This window comes from Bos indicus, chromosome 5 (assembly GCF_029378745.1).
Source record: "Bos indicus isolate NIAB-ARS_2022 breed Sahiwal x Tharparkar chromosome 5, NIAB-ARS_B.indTharparkar_mat_pri_1.0, whole genome shotgun sequence".
Taxonomy (NCBI): Eukaryota; Metazoa; Chordata; class Mammalia; order Artiodactyla; family Bovidae; genus Bos; species Bos indicus.
In genome coordinates, this window is record NC_091764.1 from 64,108,388 (window position 1) to 64,127,297 (window position 18,910).

Consider the following 18,910-nt stretch of genomic DNA (forward strand, 5'->3'; position numbering starts at 1 on the left):
ATAGTCCTTACATTAGAGACCTTAAAAATCTTATTAGGATGGAGATACAGAAGTTAAGCAGAACTAAATACACAGTAATATACTATAAAGTAACTAATGTGTGGCAAATAAGTACTAAAGAATTTTAAGAAGTCACATGAGGTTATGTAGAAGGGTTCACTGAAAAGTAGAAGCATGAATTAACCCAGGAAGGATTTCATTCAAAACACATTTGTAGAATAGATACTAGTCAATTGTAGATGAGTTATTTCTGAGGTAGAAGCTCATAGATGGATGATATTTTATCACAAGGTACTAAGTGTCCCTCAATCATCTACTACTACATACGTACATAAATATAAAATAGTATATAAAAAGTACGAGTCAAAAAAATAATCAGCATGTAAACAATTTCAAATTTCAGTAGGTGTTCCCTTAAACTGTTTTCGTATATACCTCTGATATGAAAAGAGCCATCATCATTTCTCTCTACCACGAGATGATCAATATGAACAGTCACAGGAGCTGGTTCAAGGGATATTGTACTACTACGAGGACTGTCATCCTACGGGAAAGAGAAATAGTATTGGCATGTTGCTACTGAAGTAAAAGATAAAATCAATCATTTTCAATTAATCATTTTCTTAAACACTACTTCCGCCAAAAATATTTTAATGAGTTAGAAATATATCTTTAATATGCTTTAGTTGATAGAGAAAATTCCCCATTCTATTTTGATATTTTCTAATTTCTAAGAAGAATCTCTACACCGTCACCACAAGGACCAACAAGTTCATATTGTTAGGCATGAATCAAAGTCCAGTTGGCTAAATGAACATTTATAAAATGAAAATATAAAAATATTTGTTAACATACTTTTAAATTTATTTTTGTGTTAGAAACTTGTATTTTCATGGGCATCACTGTTGCAACTGTTTCATCTTCCAAAAAATGTTGAATATTCATAAGAGAAGACACAAGAAACTCAGTGCTGAAGTTTTCTATATGGCATTGCAGAAATCCATTCTTTTCTGCAAGCAAAGAGTGTATTACAGCACCAGGCCCACTTTCAAATCTCAGAGTAATCTCAGGAGAGGATTTAGAATGAATTACAGCTTTATGATCTGAACCTATGAAAAAAGAACAAATAAAAATTGTAACTTTGTATTACAACTCAAAAATGTCACTCTCAATTATTTGTCATTAACAGGTCACTGTCACTTTGAATAGTATTAAAGCAATAATAGATTAAAATTTTAATATGTATTCTTAATTTAAATGATATTTACAGTTCATATGTAACACATGGCTTCCCAGGTCACTGAGTGCTAAAGATTCTGCCTGCCAATGCAGGAGCCCCAGGAGATTAGAGTTAGATCCCTGAAAGGGATCAGAAGATCCCCTGGAAGAAAACATGGCAACCCCTACCAACATTCTTGCTGGGATAATTCCATGAACAGAGGAGTCTGACAGGTTATAGTCCATTTGGGTTGCAAAGAGTTGGATATAACTGAGTAATATAACACATATTCAATCCTAATTTCCCTAATTTCCATTTTTATAGACAATCTTCTACTGCAATAATGCTGTCTATATTTTTTATTTGTTTGTAACATGCAAAAACATGCCACAATATAAATCTGACATGATTCATAACTCAGGTATTTTGAGTGTCTGAGTGTGTACATGTCTATACATTTATAATATAACAGACAATTGCGATGAAGAAATAGTCATGGCATTTAAAGTGACTTAAGCCACTTCTTAAGAAGTGACAAAAGCCTCAAGTTTTGTTTGTTTTTTTTATGAATATCAAGCCCTTAAATAACTGGAAAGGAAAATAGAGAAGACCTCATTAAAATGTTACTGTTGAATTACAATCTTAAAACTACATTTATACCAAAGGAAATACAGATATGTTTATGTTTATATTTATATTTACTTATGCCTTGGCCTTTTTCCCAAAAAGAATTTGAGGTGGATTACACAGCTATAAGGACTCAAGTTCAAAAAATGTTGTTTAATTTCAATAAAACACCCATAGAATAGCTTTAAAAATAAAAGTTCCTAGTGGAACTACTTAAGTGAATCAGCCCTCATGGTAAATAAATATTTTTATTTGACATTATCTAGCTTCAAAAAGAATAAGAGGCAACACGCACATGGCACAATCAGAATTAAAAAATAAGCAGGTAATGGAAAAGTAAAGATAGGTGGTATGATTACTAACTCAAAATACATTATTTAAATTTCTGAGCCAAAGATAGACCAAAAATAGCTTTCTAATAGCAAAGGGAAAATACAGTCAGTTTCACAATTCATAGAACCCATGAGATAAAACCAAACTGTTCTGGAAAGGTGAAGCTATTTCATTTATTGAGGTTCCAAGTTATCTGTCCCATGGGCCCATATAAGAAGACCCCACTAATCAAATTCATGATGAAAAGATGTTTATTTTCCCTCAGTATGTATGTGAATACTTTAGTCTTACAGAAGTCAAATGTATACATATTTATGAAAGGGAGAAGGGAGAAAGAAATTAAAGATAGGTATGTTTATGCACCAAGGATAGATCTCCTTACACAAAACAAAGTGGAGAGTTGTTTTAAAACTTTTATTTCAGATAAAAAATGACATTTAATTAATGCTAGCACTACTTGCTAAGATTCAAAATAAATAGTATAGATATCAGAAGAGTTCAAAAAGACTCCCAGGGACTTCTCCTGGTGGTCCACTGGATAACACTTGCCAGAGGCCAGGTTCCATCCCAGATCAGAGAATACGAGCCACATGGTGTGGACAAAAAGCAAAAAAAAACCTCTCAACAATTAAGAACTCATGTATTTTTAATTTTTTAAAATAGAAGGTAAAAGAAATGGACACAAATTCATAATGGTTAATGTTCTTTCCTGTACCAAGAAAACCAAGAGTTAACTAACTCGTCTATTTAACAGTAAGAACAATTCAAAACAAACAACTTGGTAGTTGTGATTTTATTTTGCCTTTTATCTATCTATATTATAACTACATATGTCTATCTACACACACACACACAGACACACAGATATACTCACTCCAGGGACCTGAGAGCCATAAATCATTTCGAACAAAAAAAGTATTTAGAGCAGAGATAAAACAAAATCACTCCTCCCTACTACCTCTTACGCCATGAAACTTTAAAAAGGCTTCCCATTAAAGGGATCCAAACTCTACACATTATTATAGAAAAACTAAAACAAAACCAAAAAGAACTTTATAATTTTAACTGTTTATGTCAGAGTGACAGTGTATATAAACTGCAGATCAAATTACAATCATTGTTCATATGGTTTATTAATGTCTTAAAAGTTCAAGCTAAACTAGTTTTTTCTCCTTTTCCCTTTATTCTCTTTCCCTTTCCTTTCTTTCTTGTTATTTTATTTTTAAACCAAGACAGCTGTAAAAAATAATAAGGTATTAGATAGCACTGCCTGTATAATCCCTACATACAAGGCATTTCAAAATAATTTCTACAGTTAGAAACAAGGTGAAACAAAGCAAATCAGTTCAGTTCAGTCACTCAGTCGTGTCTGACTCTGTGACCCCATGAACTGCAGCACGCCAGGCCTCCCTGTCTATCACCAACTCCTGCAGTTCACTCAAACTGATGTCCATTGAGTCGGTGATATCATCCAGCCATCTCATCCTCTGTCATCCCATTCTCCTCCTGCTCCCAATCCCTCCCAGGATCAGGTCTTTTCCAATGAGTCAACTCTTCACATGAGGCGGCCAAGGTACTGGAGTTTCAGCGTTTGCATCATTCCTTCCAAAGAACACCCAGGACTGATCTCCTTTAGAATGGACTGGTTGGATATCCTTGCAGTCCAAGGGACTCTCAAGAGGCTTCTCCAACACCACAGTTCAAAAGCATCAATTCTTCGGCGCTCAGCTTTCTTCACAGTCCAACTCTCACATCCATACATGACTACTGGAAAAACCATAGCCTTTTCTTTGGAAGGAATGATGCTAAAGCTGAAACTTCAGTACTTTGGTCACCTCATGCGAAGAGTTGACTCATTGGAAAAGACTCTGATGCTGGGAGGGATTGGGGGCAAGAGGAGAAGGGGATGACAGAGGATGAGATGGCTGGATGGCATCACTGACTCGATGGACGTGAGTCTGAGTGAACTCCAGGAGTTGGTGATGGACAGGGAGGCCTGGCGTGCTGCGATTCATGGGGTCGCAAAGAGTCAGACACGACTGAGTGACTGATCTGATCTGATCTGACTAGATGGACCTTTGTTGGCAAAGTAATGTCTCTGCTTTTGAATATGCTATCTAGGTTGGTCATAACTTTCCTTCCAAGGAGTAAGCGTCTTCTAATTTCATGGCTGCAATCACCATCTGCAGTGATTTTGGAGCCCCAAAAAATAAAGTCTGACACTGTTTCCACTGTTTCCCCATCTATTTCCCATGAAGTGATGGGACCAGATGCCATGATCTTCGTTTTCTGAATGTTGAGCTTTAAGCCAACTTTTTCACTCTTCTCTTTCACTTTCATCAAGAGGCTTTTGAGTTCCTCTTCACTGTCTGCCATAAGGGTGGTGTCATCTGCATATCTGAGGTTATTGATATTTCTCCTGGCAATCTTGATTCCAGCTTGTGCTTCTTCCAGTCCAGCATTTCTCATGATGTACTCTGCATATAAGTTAAATAAGCAGGGTGACAATATACAGCCTTGACGTACTCCTTTTCCTATTTGGAACCAGTCTGTTGTTCCATGTCCAGTTCTAACTGTTGCTTCCTGACCTGCATACAGGTTTCTCAAGAGGCAGGTTAGGTAGTCTGGGATTCCCGTCTCTTTCAGAATTTTCCACAGTTTATTGTGATCCACACAGTCAAAGGCTTTGGCATAGTCAATAAAGCAGAAATGATGTTTTTCTGGAACTCTCTTGCTTTTTCCATGATCCAGCGGATGCTGGTAACAAGGACATGGTAATAAGTGGGTATAAAGCAAAAAACTGTGCAAAATAGTGTTTGGTTGGGTATAGAACAGGGTTTAGCTTTTGAAATTTTACATTCCATCTTTTTTTGTTGTTTTTTCATCTACTATAAAATCTTTCCAACTATATACATTGAATACTTAGCTTCTTTCATTTTGTATGCTATTGGGATTGACATTTCCTAAAATGAAATTCTTGAATTTCATTTTAGGAAACACATTGTAAACTGCAAGGCCTACAGATAGAAAAAATCAGGAGGTAATTTTCTTCTATGATGCTGGTTTATAGACAAATGGCACATTCACCTACAGTTCCCAGGATGTGAAGTGATAGTATGTTTGTTTGATATCATGCAGGATTGCATGTATTTCAACATGTGTTATATCAGATATAGCATTCTGTATATGTAGCAAAGAAAAATATTATAGCTCAGTGACTTTTCAAAAGATTTAAAAAACTGAACACTGTCATTTAAATTTCTCAGTATAATTGTTTTAATAAATTCATGTCTTTAAATGACTGAAAACTATGAGTGATAATTCCATATAAAGCTTGAAAAAGGAATGATTTAATGTGGTATTCCTCATCATACACTGCATGTTTTATTGCTTATATCCCTCTGTATCTAAGAGAATGTGTTGATCTTAAAATGAAAACCCACAAGAACAGGATACATGATTTTATCAAATATCAAGTACCACACCAAACTCAGGAAATACTTGCTTATAAGCAAGATAATGGAAAATAAAGCAAGATAATTCAACATTCAAAAAACTAAGATCATGGCATCTGGTCCCATCATTTCATGGCAAACAGATGGGGAAACAATGGAAACAGTGGCAGACTTTATTTTCTTGGTGAGAGAGTCATTTCCTAAGCAGGTTGATAAGACAACTAGGGGTCCCCAAGGAGAGAGGGGTCTGGAATTCTCAAGGAGGAAGAAAGGACAAGCCTTTTTTTTCCCCTCTACATTCCTTAGGATTCTGTATCCTGCCTGAGGATAGTCTCTGGATTAAACCTTCTGGCTAATCCTGTTATTTTAAAATGTAAATTATGGGAGTAGGTCTATATAACAATAATGTATCCTGCCTGAGGACAGTCTCTGGATTAAACCTTCTGGCTAATTCTGTTATCTTAAAATGTAAATTATTGGAGTAGGTCTGGTAAGGTCTTTACAACCTCCAGACTTTCTTTGGATTCATTGGAGAGTATATAACTCCATTGCTAATACTAGCAAGGGGGTACTCTTTCTGCCCCCTTCTGATGCCTATGTCAGAAGCTTTCTCTATCTCCTTTATACTTTAATAAAACTTTATTACACAAAAGCTCTGAGCAATCAAGCCTCATCTCTGGCCCTAGATTGAATTCTTCTCCTCTGGAGGCCAAGAATCCCGACGTCTTTTCGAGGTTCAGCAACAACCTTTCACTGGGCTCCAAAATCACTATGGATGGTGACTGCAGCCATGAAATTAAAAGACACTTGCTCCTTGGAAGAAAAGCTATGACAAACATAGACAGTGCATTGAAAAGCAAACACATTACTTGGCCGACAAAGGTTCATCTAGTCAAAGCTATAGTTTTTCCAGTAGTCAGGTACAGATGTGAGAGTTGGACCACAAAGAAGGCTGAGCACCAAAGAACTGATGCTTTTGAACTGTAGTGCTGGAGAAGACTCTTGAGAGTCCCTTGGACTGCAAGGAGATCCAACCAGTCAATCTTAAAGGAAATCAATCCTAATTATTCATTGGAAGGACTGATGATGAAGCTGAAACTCCAATACTTTGGCCACCTCATGCAAAGAGTTGATTCATTGGAAAAGACCCTGATGCTGGGAGGGATTGGGGGCAGGAGGAGAAGGGGATGACAGAGGATGAGATGGCTGGATGGCATCACCGACTCAATGGACATGAGTTTGGGTGAACTCCGGGAGTTGGTGATGGACAGGGAGGCCTGGCATGCTGCAATTCATGGGGTCGTAAAGAGTCGGACACGACTGAGCGACTGAACTGAACTGAAGGGGTGGAGTTTGAAATAGTAATCAGGTCTTCCCATGTTAAAAGAATATTTTGATCCTATTCAGATATAACCAGTAGAAAGTCATCATTATCTCCTTGAAAATTTAATCAATATCTACTTGAAATGATGGAGCTCTTGGCTTAAAAAAGAAAACAAGCTTAAATCACACTGAAGTCTTACCTACTGGACGATGACTAAGGTAATGCCGTAGACTGATATTGCCTAACTGATCTGGTATCACTTGGTCCACTTGAAGACAGATTTCCGTATCTTCACCTCGGATGTCAATTTCCCCATTAACACCAGTAATTTTAAATACCACAATTGACATCTAATAAGGATTGCATAAATAATATTAGTATACCAAATAATTCAAAACAGAGTTTAGGGAAAACACAGGAAACTACTATAACCTCTAAAAAATACAACTGTGACTAATAAAAATATATTTGTGACCAACTGAAAGCAGTTATTATATTACAGTGATAAACTTCCACTTCCTTTCTTTCTGCTCAGTCAAGAGAATTGTTTTAGGTCAACAAGATTAAATATATGATGGTTTTGTTACATATTTTTCATTAGCTTTTCACTAAAAGCTGAACACATTTTCTAAGGCATCCATAAGAATACTTTATTAGGTGAAGAGGGCTTAAAATAAACCAGTAACATATTTCTTTTGTAGACAGCCCCTCATAAGGACTGACTACCATCCTTACTATCAAACTTTTTCACAGTAGATTTAATCAAATTAAAATAAAGGTCAAAACATAGAGAATGGAAAAAAGATAGAACCTTTCCTCTTCAACACAATTTTTTTTAAAAATTTAGAAAAATGAAATTCAGAGAATAATAATTCAGTAAGAGTGAAGGAAAAATTTTAAGAGTAGGAAGAGCAAAGTAAATTACCCACAATTTCAATTATTTTTATATATCAATGCTCATAAATGGGTACATATTGAATATGAGATAAAGTTGGTGGCATTTCTCTTCATAGAATGTCTCTGAAAAGATTACCAGGTCATCATGACTTTCTTGAGCACCCTCTGAATTTGTACTGATGGCGTCTGGAGAGGTTTCACCATAATTCTGTAGGTTTGCACTGGCATTTGTCTGATCGGCTGGGCTCTGGTAATTTGTAGTTGAATTCTTTTTAATACCTGAAATAAGATAAAAATAAACTAATAAATTAAAATCAGTTTATACATGATCCAATAATGTTACATTTATCTAACCAAAAGAGACTGTTCCTTCAACTCTGTCTCAAGCATAGTCTTATTTAAGAAGACAAGAAGCAAAGAAAAATTAAATTGCAGTTAGTCAGCAAAAAGTAAGAAATAACTTTCCACAGTAAGGTGTTAGAGATATTAAACCCTAAACTCAGTATGAAAAGAAGTCTACCGCAGTCAACCACAGTCTGTGTTCTTCCCATTGCAGGTGTGGTGCTGGCATTACTAGCAGTTCCTGGTCAGCCAGCTTTGCCTCCTCTGTTCTATCCAATATTCAGTGATCCCAGTCTGACCACTTCATTTCCCTTTTCAGTATCCTACAGTTCTTCTACATGAAATCAATACTACTATTGTCAGTGTGATTGTTTTCCATCCTTACCAACCTGCCTTAATTCCTCAATGTGCTCTTTTTCAATATTTCTCAAACTCCCTGTGATAAAGGATAATTTTTAAAAATTTGTGTTCATAACAAATCAACACTTTTTCGAAATACCATAAAAAAGAATTGTTGAAATGAAAATGAATCTAGAAAAATGAGAAGGGCCAAAGACACAAAACAAAGCCTCACTTTTTTTACTTCAATCATGCCTGGATTCTGACTTTGTATTAAAAAAAAAAGAAAAGCTAATAATTCTAAAAATGATTTCAAGGATTAATTCACTGAATGACAAAACAACCAAGTTAGTCATTCTCTAAACCCTTTTGCTTACATGATAGCATTTGACAAAGCTTTACTTTGTTGTTGTTATAAACATCTTGATCATAAGTCTTCATAACATTTCACTAAGTGCATTATAGAATGAGTATCATTTTCATTCACTGAAAGAACATTCTGCTCAATGTAACTTGCAAGAAGCTTGTTAAAAATTTCTTTTTTTCAGATGTACATTATAATTTGACATCTGTGTACACTACAAAGTGCACCATCAAAAGACTAGTTCACCATCCATAATGATAAAATTGATCTCCTTCATCCATTTTGACCATTTCCCCATCCCCTTGCCCTCTGGTAACAACCAATCTGTTTTTGTATCTACAAACTTGTTTTTGCTCTGTTTTCATTTTGGTTTAAAAAAATATAACCCACAATATGAGTGAAATCATATAGTATTTGTCTTTCTTTGTAATAAGTTTTATTATTATATTTACTACTATATATAATCAGGTTCTAACTCAGTGCCTGACAAAGCAAGTAGGTGTTCAACAAATTACCTACTGAATGGATAAATAAAATGATTTTTAGGTCAGAGAAATGCATATAAATAAAATTTAGTATGAATAAATTCCCACATTTCACAGAGAGTTCCTAATACTGCCACAGGTTAAGAAAATTTCACTAATAAAATAATATTTAAGATAAAGTAAAAAGAAAGAAAAGGAATATTTGAGGCACAGGTACAAAGACTGAGGGAATTTGTCATAGTGAAGAGGCTGACAGAAAGACTGATATATACTGTATAGTAAATATTACAGTACAACTTAAGTTTAGTAAGCACATGGGAAAACAAGAGAAATGTAAGCTGGGGCCAGGTCACATAGAGCATTGTCAGTAACATTTTCTTTTTAAATTAACAGCCTTATAGCAGTTAAAACTTATCAGGACTAAAATGGATATTGACATGATAATATACACTTTTTAAAAGAATATTCTGCCTATAAAATGAAAAAAAACTGGGGAGACTAGATTGAAATTTGTGGTGGGCTGGCAGTCCAGCTATGGGTTTGTTCATTTATAAATATGTATATATATTCAAAAATACAAATTCACAATATATATGTGTATGTAAATATGTATGTGTGTGTATGTATATGTATATATAAGTGTGTGTGTGTGTGTGTGTGTGTGTATATGTATATGTTAGTGTTCATATGTGGAAACATACATGAAAGTGAAGTGAAAGTGTCAGTCACTCAGTCATGTCCAACTTTTTGTGACGCCATGGACTGTAGCCTGCCAGGGTCCTCAGTCCATAGAATTCTCTAGGCAAGAATACTGGAGTGGTTAGCCATTCCCTTCTCCAGGGATCTTCCCAACCCAAGGATCGAACCTGGGTCTCCTACACTCAGGCAGATTCATTATCATCTGAGCCACCAGGAAGCCATGTAAACATACAAACATGTATATGAAAACACAAAGAAAAATGTCCAGAATTATATATACCAAAAGTCAATGGTAGCTATTTCCAGAATGGGGAACGGTATCAAGGGCAGAGTAACGGTGGTATTACAGTGATACCTTAAATTTCTACTCTAGATATTTCCATGACATGTGATGTTTTCTTAAATGAGAAAGAACTCATATATTTCTTGTAAAACTAAAATGAAATACAGAAAAAATAAGTCTTTTCCTAATGAAAATAATTATTTTAATAGAAAATTATTACAGTTAAAGAGAACTACAAATACACAGTCATATATCATTTAAGCATTACACATAAAATCAAATGCCCTTGTATTTTTCAAGATCCTAAAAACAGTCTACAGCTAGAATCTATTCTAAGACAGTTATTAGAAATGCAGATAAAAATTTATGAACAATGATACTAATTATAGCATCTTATAGCTGTGGAAAAAACTAAAAACAATCTAAATATTCAGTATCAGGGAAACAATTAAAAAGTCAGGGTCCATTCTTATGACAATTTAATAACTTAATACTGGTAAAAAAACAGGCTGAGAACCATATATAAGGTGTGATACTATATATACATGTATGGAAATATATATATACATTTACAAGATAAATTACAATTGGTATCTCTAGATTGTGGGACTTTTGAGTTATTCTCCAAATTGTAGTAGTTTATATTTTCTAAATTTTCCACATTGAGTGGTAGTCACTTTTATTATTTAATTTTTAGAAATAAGAAAATCACTGATACTTTCTGAGAATAAATGGAAATGTTTTCTACAGGAACACTGTTTTTGAAGCATCATTTGATCACAAAACAGAAATCTTCTATTAAAGTAGAATCTTAAGCCATAAAGGGGGCAAGGGAACTAGGAAATAGAGCTATCTGAATCAAGAATACATTTCTATGACCCCTATCAGTACCTCATCTACATTTAACTGGTAAAGTATGCTGGGAAGAAGATTACTGTGAATGGACTACAAAAGGGCTTTTTGTTTACATACAGTAATCATTTTCCAAGTCTGGAGTGCTGGCATAGCATACTGGTTGGTTGAAAGCTTAGGTTCCTGAATCAGACCAATTGAGATCCAAATCTGCCTCTATTACTTCTTATCTGGACATTAATTTCTCCAAGCTTCAGTTTCTAAAGCTATGAGCTTTTCCTAGCCTAAGCCGTTTTCAACTATACCAATAGGTTTTTACTCTTCATATGCAAAGTAATTCATATTTGCCTCTCTTAAACTTTAAGGTCTGTACAGGCAACTATTCTCTGGCTACGGTCCACGGTTTTATTCCTGTTCACAAAGTCCCCAATGTCTTAGTGATGGGGATGTGTCTAATACTAAGTCATTCCTAATGGTCTGTACTAAGGCATTTGTTGCTTCTGAATAAAATAGGGGAATCATGTAGTTCCATCATACACTATCACGTATGAAGGAGAATTCTGGTTATGGGAATCAAAAATCCATTCTGGAAAAATTATAGTCACAGAACCACATAGAATCAACAGATCCATTTTGGAAAAATTACAGTCATAGAACCACAGTCACAGAACCACATAGATCCATTCAGGAAAAATTACAATCATAGAACAACATAGACTGGAAAAATCACAGTCATAGTTGAGAATTCATCATGCAAATTAAGCCCATCTAATCAAATTCCAAATACAGGGGTCCCTGTGATAGAGGCTAGTAGCATTAATGATCTAAATGACTATATATAAATAACTGCTAAACATCATCCATAAAAAGGAAGGAGTATTTGGTCAAAAGATGCACTAGAACAACTATTAAGAAGTTAGGTACAATGTTCTTTGTATTGTGTGTGTATGTGTGTATAAATAAATCTTTTTAGGCTATGACTGATTACTGAGTATAACTAAAAACACCTTAAATGCCACTTCTAAGATGTGTGTATATAAATTCTTAAATTGAATTGCTTTACCTTTTTCCAAAAATATATGACTATCACTTCCATCACTTTCTAATAACTGTTCTTCCAATATCATGCTGTCAAGTGAAATGGTATCCAGTGAGGTTTGTGAGGGGCTTCTTCTCATGTTCTTATAAGTAGAGACTGGAGCCAAGGTGGGTAGGCAACGTTCCTTAGGCTTTCCGCTGTTAACAAACGAAAGTATCAGAAAATCATCACATAAAAGGAAAAGGATACTTTCTAAAGAATATGTCAAACAAACAAACAAAATATATATTTATATATATATAATATACACAAAGTTTTAAAATTATATTATCTAAGGATAAGCTCAAAGTATTTTTATATTCTGAAAAACTTATTTTTCCATGTGCTAATTTTAATGCCTCATTTATCATGGTTTTCTGTCCAAAGCCAAAAGATACTCATAAGCACATGCACATGTTTGTGTGTTGTGCACACACACACACACACGCACACACACACAATTAAACAAACTCCCAATCCAAATCCAACAGTAAGTCATTACCTTAAGGATGACTGTGATTTAAGTGTTCTGATGGTGGGTGCTTCTTCTTTACTGATTTCCACATTCTCAGAGAGTGAAGCTGTTTCTGGAAGCAAATCTTCAGCCTTAAAGATCGACTCTATGGTTTCACTTCTCTTACTAGTTAAACTATTTGAAAGTATGTTCTGATTACCACCATCATCAAATGACAGTATACTTGAATCTTCTCTGTAGTTTAAGACACTATTTGAATCTGTGTAAGATGAAACCTTTTTGCCACTTGTTTCTGATCCAATTTCTCCTGAGCCACTTTGGCTAACAAGTCCACTACTTTCAACTTCGCTTATTTTCCCTAAATTTTTATCTGATAAATAATTCAGAGAAGAAATATCTTTTTGCAGATTTGTATCACTAGCTGATTTAAAAAGCAAAGAATCCTTCACAGGGACATGGCTAAGGTCAACACTCATAGATCTGTTGTCCGACATATGATTAAGAGTTACACTTCTAATTTGATTTATTCCACTACTAACATGTTTTCTTTTTGAAGGCAAAAATTCTCCATTTTCTGCAGGCAGATAATCTGGAACCATTGGGCTCACACTTTCAGAAACAGGAGACTTAAGAGTATTTGCTTGATCCACAGGATGTAGCAAAAGAGCCACTTCTGCACTTTTAAGTAAAATTCCGATGCAAACAGATGTCTGACTAGCCGGACTGCCAGTCACAGCTTCTACATCTTTCCTTAAATTCTCTGAAAGCAAAATAAGTGACTCATGGAGGAAAAGCAAGAGCAAATACTGGTAGTGATTGATTTGCATACTGACATGTTTACGAACGTGAACCAGGACATGAATATCTGCATCTGATGATGGTGAAGAAAATCTTAAAAATGTATCTGAAGAAGGTTTCTGACCACCACTGGTCAAGGGATCACATTCTGTACTGTAATACTCCTTCAAGAGCTTTTTTCGCTTCCATCGGCCAGTCAGATCACTAGACTCACTTTGTGATGTATTTAGAGAGATTTGATTACAAGTCTGCAGCGACTTTTGTGACACTGCATACCTTTTTGGTTGACAAATCCAGATGGAAAGAGGGAAAGAATCTACAAAATTTATTGGTCGTCCTTTTCCACTTTTCATCCCTTCATAATCTATCCAAAATTGAGAAAAGTACACAGCCCAAACATCTGTGGCAGCAGAGGTTTTAAGAGTGTGTTTATTCAGCTTGGGAGTAACATTGCCTTTATAAACTTCATGCAGTTTGGTATCCTGTTCATGAGCATGTCTCTGGAAGATTGGATGCAGAAGATTAAAATTGTCACCAGATTTGGGGAAACTGGTATATGTTTTACTGAAAAAATCACAATCTTTGAAGTCTTGAAATAAAGCTTCTAAATCAGAATGTCGACAGTTTGGACAGTGTCTTGTATTTGTAGCAATCATTTCAGAACTCTGAATAGAAATTGCACGTGGTTGATCTTGATGACATTCAGATTTCATTTCAGAAGGAATGACAAACTAGAAGAGAAAAAAAAACTAATCTAGCCTGACTTACAAATCCACACAGCTTGAAGATAAAATAATATGACAGCACAGAAATCCTTTTTGACATTTCTCCCCAAAACACTATTTTTCTATCCTGACATAAAATATTCTCTCCACCCAAATCTTATTAAACCAAATGAAAAGGTTTTAATGATTAACAACTAACAAAAGAACCAAAGGGGAAAAAAACCACAATGAAAAATGTACATAACACACATATTTGTAGACTATCACAAAATAAAAGGGACAAAACTGAATTAAATCAAGTAAATCAATTATTAAATGCTTACTATGCCCTGAGTGTGTATATATATATATATATATATGACCTGAGTATATAAGTGCCAAGTTTGGAAAAGAGAATTTTTTGTCATAATATTTTAACTTCAAGTGATCTGGAGGATGACTAGATAAGTAAATGGAATGACTGGATAATTATCATTTGAGCCATTTATTTGGGAGAACACTATTAAGAAAATAAACATAGGAGTATAGGTCAAACTATTTAGTAAAATTATTTTCTAAGATAATAAAGCCCAGTCTTCAAAATATTTACAACAAAGAGTTCAAACTATACTATTTTTTTAGCTTCCTTGCTTTAAAGTTCAAATATCCATGGAACTCTGATTATCAACTACTTGGCAGCAATAAAAAGGAACTTTCTATTATCTTTACATATTAATAACAGAATAAATGCAACAAATAAAGCCCAGACACAATTTTAAAACTTCACTGTATTATTTACCCTTATTAAAAAAAATTTATCAGCTCTGGTAAAAAGCAGGGCGAAAAAGTGATATTTAGGACTTCCCTGGTGGTATAGTAGCTAAGAATCCACCTGTCAATGCAGGATACACAGGTTCAATTCCTGGTCCAGGAAGATTCTACATGCTGCCAGGCAACTAAGCCCATGTGCCACAAGCACTGAAGCCCACATTCTAGAGCCTGTGAGCGACAACTACTGAGCCCGCACACTGCAACTACCGAAGCCCATGTGCCTACAAACTACCCTCTGGAACAAGAGAAGCCACCACACTGAGAAGCCTGCACACCTCAACTAAGAGCGGACCCTACTCACTGCAGCTAGAGAAAGCCTGGGCACAGCAACGAAGACCCAGTGCAGTCAAAAATAAAACAAATTATAAAGAAAAAGTAACTTATTTCTACTGCTTACCTCCAAATGGATGAGCAGTGGAAAAAATAAAAAAAGAAGAAAAATAGAGAAAGAAGGAATGGGGAAGAGAGAGGAAGCAGTCCCTTAAAGCTTCTATAATTGAAAACAGATTAAAATTAAGATTGCAATGAAGTTGATTTATATTTGAGTACCCATCTTAAATCCTGGAAATTACAATGCTGGTAACTTTTCTTCTGTAAAAATGGTTTTATTCTCACAGCCACTTGTTTATATGGTACCTTTAGCATTAAGCCATCGACTCGAATATCAACATGCTCATCAGATTTTGAATTGTCATTCAACTTGTACACAGCCATAAATTGATTAAGACTTTGTTTTAAATCCAACACAAACTGATTTAACCATAAAATACTTCTTTCATCCACAGTAAACTGTAGTGCATTCAGCTGGCTATAAAGGTTGGGAGATGGAACTGTGGAGAAAAAAAATTTAGAAAGATTTTTAATAAACCGATAGTTCTAAATCTTCCCTGAGAACAGAAAATACATGTTTAAGCTTTATTCTTTCCACATTAACATTAAAATGTTTTACAATGTTATTTACAAAATTTAAGTGATACTATATGTGGAAGGGGATGGTAGCACATGTCTGGAGAGACAGGAAACATCTTCAATGCTTCACTAATAGAAAACTATACAGTTTGATCTAAATCTGACTGCATAAGTAAGAGGTACTGTTTAGATTTCTTTTCCTAATGTTACAGTCACCAAGAAGCAAACTTCAAAAATTTTACCTTCTTGCTCAAAGTATCAAAGGATCACATCAAAGTTGTGATCCTCAGTCACGTATTTCTACAAGGATTTACTACCTGACTTAATTTGAATTCTCTAAAATGAAAGAACCAAGCCTAATGACTAATTTCTTATGAAAGTGCTAAGTGAGACACAAGTTTTATTCTCCACTTAATCCTAAGCCTAGAACAGTATCTGCTGCTGCTGCTGCTAAGTCACTTCAGTCGTGTCCGACTCTGTGCAACCCCATAGACGGCAGCCCACCAGGCTCCCCCGTCCCTGGGATTCTCCAGGCAAGAACACTGGAGTGGGTTGCCATTTCCTTCTCCAATGCATGAAAGTGAAAAGTGAAAGTGAAGTCGCTCAGTTGTGCCCGACTCTTAGCAACCCCATTGACTGCAGCCTACCAGGCTCCTCCATCCATGGGATTCTCCAAGCAAGAGTACTGGAGTGGGGTGCCATTGCCTTCTCTGAACATATCTGGTGCCAAGTAAAAAATCATGTATCTCTTGAATAATCAATCAAACAAATACACTCATAGATCCTCCAAATCATTGGACTCTTATGGGTTGAAAAAACATTTTAGTGCTAATTTATGTTAAACTAATATTCATAATTAGAGTGTATCACTCCCAGAAATCTGTATCTATTGCTTCATAAAAGCCATTATCATTTTCAGAGTATTCTGGTGAAGATCTTTTATTCCAAAATTTCAGACCTATTCACTTTTACCAAAGCAAACAGTGTGAACATCTAGAACTTTTAAACTATGCTAATTTAAGGAAAATAAACACAAGGTGTGAGGTATCAGTAGAGAGATGACATTGTAACAATGTCTTGAAGAGGATTTGTTTTCTTTCATTCATTTACTTTCTTTCAGCAGATTCAAAGAAGCCAACTACATTAACTGTATTGTATTAGGCACAAAGAATATAAAAAAGGTCACAGAACTTTCCTTTAAAAGTTCATGGATGATTACAAGAGACATATACGAAAGTAGAAAAATTCAAGTACAACAGAGACATCTTATTGGGGATGTGGAGGTGCTTATCTTCAAGGATAGTAAGGAGGTGAGCTGCTGAGGCAATCACGTTGAGGGAAAAAAGGAGAGGGAATCTCAAATATAGATTAGTGATAATGGCAGCCATAGAGAGAAACAGAGAGTAAATGTAGTCCAGAAGAATAGAAGAACTCTGACCGCAGATCTGGGACAGAGGAAGAAACTTAGTACACTAAGCAGTAAAAAGATCTATATGCAGTTTCTAACAGGGGTCTACTTATGAAATAGGTTATTACGTAGCTATTAAAGATATTTAAAATAAACATGTAGAAAACTAGGATCATTAAGGGTAAAGGTCAGAATGTAAGTCAAATATGTTAAACAAATGCATACATTCAAAACAGGACTAACAACACTATACTTATTGCTATGGTCTGAAATGCATCCCCTCAAAATAAATATGCTGAAGTTCTAACTTCAAATACCTCAGGAATAAATGTATTTGGAGATAGGCCTTTTAAAAAGTCAATTACGGTCAAAATGAGTTCATAGGGGTGGGCCCTAGTCCAATATGACAGGTGTGATAAGAAGAGATTAGAAAACAGACACACACACAGGAAAGACATGTGAGGAGACAACCATCTAGAAGCCAAGAAGAAAGGTCTCTGAGGAAACAACCATGCCAACACTTTGACCTAGAATTCCAGCCTCTAGAACTATGAGGATAAATACATTTCTGCTATGTAAACCACTCAGTCTATAGTATTTTATTATGGTAGCTTTAGCAAACTGATACACTTTTATTAGCATAAGTTCTCTCTAAATTGTAGGCTCATGGGCATTTTTTTTTGGGGGGGGGGCGTATTTTCTTTATATATAATATATATTGTGAGCATGTTATATTTACAATTATAAAGAAAAGATTATATATTTTTAAAGTTGGAGCACTTAAGAGAAAGATGAAATGTGAGAACTGCAAATGAATCCCTCCCTGTACGTAGGGATTCAATATGTTATGTTCTTTATTTCTGTATATGTAAAATTTTCCATAATAAAAGTAGTTAAACATAACCAACCAGTTTCACTCTTAAATATTAGGGGGCTAAGATTCAAATTGCTGTGAAGGAATTTTATACTTTTATCAGAAGAAAATGTATAGATTATAGAATATTTTAATTCCCTTGGTGCACTTTAACAAAACTGATAAAAATAAACCTAGATTAGAAGTCAGAAATCTTGGAAACTATAGGCTTTACTCTGAAGAAAAATTACTAGTTCAACGAATGAGACATTATTTAAGGAAAACAATGGGGGGTGTTGGAAACAAAGGGATTGTCCAATTACAGATAAATGACTGCAAACAACTAGAGGGCAGTGAAATACAATTTGGGGGTGAGGATGGGATGGGGTGGGAAGAATTTTGATTTAGAAAACCTATACTTGAGTTTCAGCTGTGCCACTTTATTCTTTATGAGGTGCTGTGCAAATGCCTTAAACTATCTTAATTTTCACAGTTTCTGTCAAGAAGGTAGAAGAGAAAACACATTTGAAACATACAAAAAGACCACTGAAAAGCATGAAGATGGTGAGGATTAGATCCTAAACAATTTGGTACAAATGAGGATTGAAATAAAATAGCTTGATATTTTTTTTTTC

The 18,910-nt window shown here is 34.9% G+C and overlaps 1 protein-coding gene across 4 annotated transcripts in view; it reads right to left on the reverse strand.

Moving 5' to 3' along the window:
- The window catches only part of BLTP3B (bridge-like lipid transfer protein family member 3B), a 93,694-nt gene that overhangs the window by 14,628 nt on the left and 60,156 nt on the right, over positions 1 to 18,910 (reverse strand). For 3 of the 4 annotated variants that reach the window (XM_019961141.2, XM_019961144.2, XM_070789592.1), the window contains 7 exons: positions 15,655 to 15,935; positions 12,800 to 14,301; positions 12,283 to 12,455; positions 7,992 to 8,134; positions 7,158 to 7,308; positions 856 to 1,109; positions 436 to 544 (listed from right to left, as the gene is read on the reverse strand). In XM_019961141.2, the coding sequence (XP_019816700.2) occupies positions 436 to 544; positions 856 to 1,109; positions 7,158 to 7,308; positions 7,992 to 8,134; positions 12,283 to 12,455; positions 12,800 to 14,301; positions 15,655 to 15,935 (2,613 nt within the window). The remainder of the gene's footprint in view (positions 1 to 435; positions 545 to 855; positions 1,110 to 7,157; positions 7,309 to 7,991; positions 8,135 to 12,282; positions 12,456 to 12,799; positions 14,302 to 15,654; positions 15,936 to 18,910) is intronic. The other variant, XM_019961142.2, reaches the window with a different exon arrangement.